Source organism: Pteropus vampyrus, unplaced genomic scaffold (assembly GCF_000151845.1).
Source record: "Pteropus vampyrus isolate Shadow unplaced genomic scaffold, Pvam_2.0 Scaffold95, whole genome shotgun sequence".
Lineage (NCBI taxonomy): Eukaryota > Metazoa > Chordata > Mammalia > Chiroptera > Pteropodidae > Pteropus > Pteropus vampyrus.
In genome coordinates this window covers 3,999,910-4,004,243 of record NW_011888876.1, presented here as the reverse complement: position 1 = coordinate 4,004,243, position 4,334 = coordinate 3,999,910, and the positions used below count along the sequence as shown (strand labels likewise).

The 4,334-nt window shown below is 39.8% G+C and overlaps 1 protein-coding gene across 4 annotated transcripts in view; it reads right to left on the bottom strand.

Annotated features, from left to right (window-relative positions):
• SCAI (suppressor of cancer cell invasion) overlaps positions 1–4,334 on the bottom strand; it is a 115,225-nt gene that overhangs the window by 58,251 nt on the left and 52,640 nt on the right. The window contains exon 1 of one of the 4 annotated variants that reach the window (XM_023533075.1): positions 3,715–3,815. The exons of the other annotated variants lie outside the window; for them this stretch is intronic. Within the exon in view, the coding sequence (XP_023388843.1) occupies positions 3,715–3,716 (2 nt within the window). The 5' untranslated portion in view covers positions 3,717–3,815. Of the gene's footprint in view, positions 1–3,714; positions 3,816–4,334 lie in introns of those variants that run through there. 4 annotated transcript variants of the gene reach the window in all.

The following is a 4,334-nucleotide window of genomic DNA, read 5'->3' as shown; positions in this document are numbered from 1 at the left end:
CTTACATCATGAACACAGAAAAGAATTTTTTTTCTTTGACTATTTATTAGTAGTTCCAGTAGGAAAATGAAAACCATTTCAAATCCAGCCACTACGAGTAAAGCTCTATTTTATTGAATCCAAACTATCTTCATCTGTAATTGATCATGTTAAACAGCCATTTTAAAAACAGCAAATCGCTTTACAGTATATATCGTATGAACCTACACTAAACATGGAAACAAAAAATTCATTTGTGTTTACACAAATCCCTGGGACAACACAGGGAAATTTGATTCTAGTGTAGGGTAAACAAATGGGCAGAAGAGATAAGGGCCAGACGCCAGAGATGGCAGTTGGGGTGTGGTGCAGTTGTTTTGGTGAATATTTTTCTCTCCAACGTGGTCTGAAACAGGCAATTGCGGTTGCAAGGCAGGGAAACTGTCAGCAAGCCTGTCAGCATACAGGTGGCACGGGGCCAGCTAGTGGGGAAGTCGTTCACGACAAGTACGGATGCACTGGGTGGTCTCTGCATGTTCACAGGGTCCCTCTTCCCACCACCTCTCTCCACACTCCATGGACTAGGGTTTTTAAAAGAAGGAAAACAGATCTGGAAAAATGCTGAGCCTGGGAAAGGTTTCACAGTGTAAAGACCTTGGGTAAATCCTCTTCCTCCCTTCCAACCCAACCTTCATTATCTGAACCCAGAAGGGGAGGCACAAAGTAGGCAGAAAAAAGACTAGCTTTCTCTGCTCTACTTTGCATACCTCATGAGCTAAGGCGGCTAATATCTCCAGGACATGGCAGCTCACAGGAGAACAGCAAATAAAAGTTTAAAACGAACAGATTAGATAAGGAAGGACATTAGAAATAAAGCAGGAAGGAAATGTCACAATGAAGCAAGTAAAAATACTCGGTATGAAAAATATAATCACTGAAATAAACTTAACAGATGATGGATCAAAGAGGAGAAAGAATATAGCTGAATAAATTAATAAGCTAAAATATCATCAGGTTTAAGGTATTCTGCCAAAAGACATCTGGAAGAAATAAAGTACATAAAAGAAAAACCAAGAGATATGGAACAGAGAAATGAAGGACATCGGCATCCACATAACACAGAGAGAGGAGAGAAAAAAATACATGGGGGTGATGAAATATTTGCAGACATAAATTTCCCAGAATTAGAAAAAATATAAGATCTCAAAATAAAAGAGCTCAAAGTGAAAAAAAAAAAAGGGATAAATAATTTCACAGCTAGAAATATTAAAATACAATTTAAGAATTCCAGAGACGATCTCTTCCTTTCCTCAACAATCCATTAGGTGGCACAGAGGGTAGCCCGCATGGGTGTCAGAGGCCACTTCCACACAAAGGGCTAGCGTGCATGGGATGCGGGAGTCGGCGTGAGGTGAGGCGGGCATCCGCCAGGGCGGAGAACTGGTGGGGGAGTGAGGGCCAGCCGGGGGGGGTAAGAAGCTCATCTCTACCGGGCAGGGTTCTGAGGCAGCAAGAGATCTGTCTTATGTAGGAGGATTCACCAAATTAGAAAATCTATTAAGGACAACTGGACCCAGAGCTCCCTCTGTAAGAGAAGGGAGATACCAACATAGAAAGGGAAAAGGTTGAAATGTATACCGTGGATTGAAACTGGAGGTCTGGTCAACCAGTGGGTTTCTAAAACTATAGACACAGATGTGCAGGGTGTGTATGTGTGTGTGCACGTAAGCACACGCGTACATACACCTTAGCTCTCTCAATCTGTCTACTGAGAGGGCCTCAGAGCAGTGACAACCTCCACTCCCTAATGGTACACCTCGCACATCCCTAGCACCCAATCTTGGCTTCTAATACCATTCTCCAAAAAAGGGAGCCCGAGCTCCTTGGAGAATTGGAACGGGCTAATTACAGCATTGGGGCAGAAAAAGGACAAGATGAATCCGGAATATCCCATGCCAGAGAGCAAGAAAGTACTCAAACGATGAGGGATGTGTCAAAAGGACCTAAGTGTCCACCAACAATAAATGATGAAGAAAATGTGGCATATATACACAATGGAATATTAGTCAGCCACAAAGATGGGGGAAATCCTGCCATATGCGATGACATGGATGGATCTTGAGGCCATTATGCTAAGTGAAATAAGTCAGACAGAGAAAGACAAATACCATATGATCTCACTTGTAGGTGGAATCTAAGAAATGGAATTCATAGAAACAGGTAACAGGCTGGTGGTTGGTAGGGGTGGGGGTGGGGAAACAGGTGAAAGTGAACAAAGGTACAAACTTCTAGTTATAAGATAGTAAGTTCCAGGGACATAATGCACAGCATGGCGACTACAGTTAACAATAGCGTATTGTATATTTGAAATCTGCTAAGGAGGCAGATCTTAAAAGTTCTTCTTATAAGAAAAAAAAACTGTAATTATATGAGGTGATGGTTGTTAACTAAATATAATGTGGTAATCAGTTTGTAATATGAAAAATCAATATGTTGTACACCTTAAACTAATACAATGTTATATGTCAATGACATCTCAATAAAACTGGAAAGAAAAGAAAGAGAGAGAGAGAGAGAGAAAGAAAAAGCAAGCAAGCAAGCAAGGAAAAACAAAGAAAGGACATAGGATCCAACGTGAAGGAGATTCCAATGACCAAACTGGGGATAATTTCAGCATCAAAACAAATGATAGGAATGGATTACAACCTACTGAATAAAATAAGAAATTATGAAGCAATATTAACATAAATAAATAATGAATAAATGGAAAGTCTGAGAGTGAATGGGATAGTTTCAGAGTACTTCACCACTAAAAACAGATTCATTCCAAAAAGAAAGAGTAACTTCACAGCAGTGAAACCTGGCAGACACCACCTTGATCAAGGGATCAAAGAGAATATCATTAGCAATCAGACATAGCGAAGTCCTGTACCACGTGATAGGATGCGATGAGCAGTGTTGTTCCTGACAAAGACCTGAACTTGAATCGAATCATGAGGAAACAGACAAAACCACACTGGGGAGACATTCTACAAAAATAACCAACCTGTAATCTTCAGAACTGTCAAGGTCAAAAATGTCAAGGCCGTTCCTCCAAAGAAAAGAGAAGACCGAAGTGCACGGCCTGATTCTGCATCTTCCTGCCATAAAGCATGCTATTGGGACAACTGGTAAAGCTGGGACGGGATCTGAGAACTCGACGGTAGTAACCAATGTTAATAAGAACAACATGTTACTTTGCCATTCATCAACAAAATACGCACCCGATACAGCAGAGTTAGCACATCGAAAATATACTAATTACAGGACTTGAGTATACACTGAAACCAGTGTATTTGCTAAGGGCAGTGTAAATGTTCAGATCCGGGAGATTCCCTGTATGTATTGGGGAATATATTCACACTATCAGACCCAGCAATCGTACTTCTGGAATTTAGCATAAGGAGCAGGTGAACTATCATTACTGATAAATTACTCATAACCAGAGAACTGGTGAAGACCTGTCAGCCAGTCTTGCATTTCACTCTTACCCAATTACCTGATCTCCAACCACAGTGAAATACCTGCGAGGCTCTGAACAAATTCTACTCTTATATAATATTACAATTTTGCATGTTACTCTCTTGGCCTATTTTGTTCACCTGGCAGATTTATAGACATAGTCCAAGACATTATTCAAATGGCACCTTTTCAGTAAAAACTTCCTAGAAAATCTAATCTTTCCCTGGCACTTACATAAAATCAAGTCAGTAGAGGCTTCTTCGGCGACTCCATAAAAAGTTCTCATGTAAGAACTATCGGTTTATGCCATACGGTTTTACTTATATGTAGAATCTAAAAAAGAAAAAACAAAACAGAACCAGACTCACAGATACAGAGAAGAAACTGATGATAGCCAGCCAGATGGGAGGAGGCTGGGGAGCTAGGAAAATGTGAAGGGATTAAGAAGTACAAACTGGCAGTTACAAAATAGTCACAGCATAAGGAATATAGTCAATAACACTGTAATAACTATGTATGGTGCCAGGTGGGTACTAGACTTTTTGAGTACTTAGTGGGTAGGTATATTAGACTTTTCACTTCATATATTATATAAATGTCTAACCACTGTGCTGTATACCTGAAACTAATATAATATTGAATGTCGACTGTAACTGAAAAAGCTAAAATTTCATTAAAAAAATTATTTGTTTAAAAAAAAGTTTGTGTCACCCTCTAGACCCAGACCTACCATGTCTAAAACTGTAGTTATTAGCCACACGTGGCCACTTAGCACTTGAAACATGGCTACTCTAAACTGAGATGTGTTGTTAATGTAAAACACACTAAATTTAAAAGACAATATGAAAAAAAGG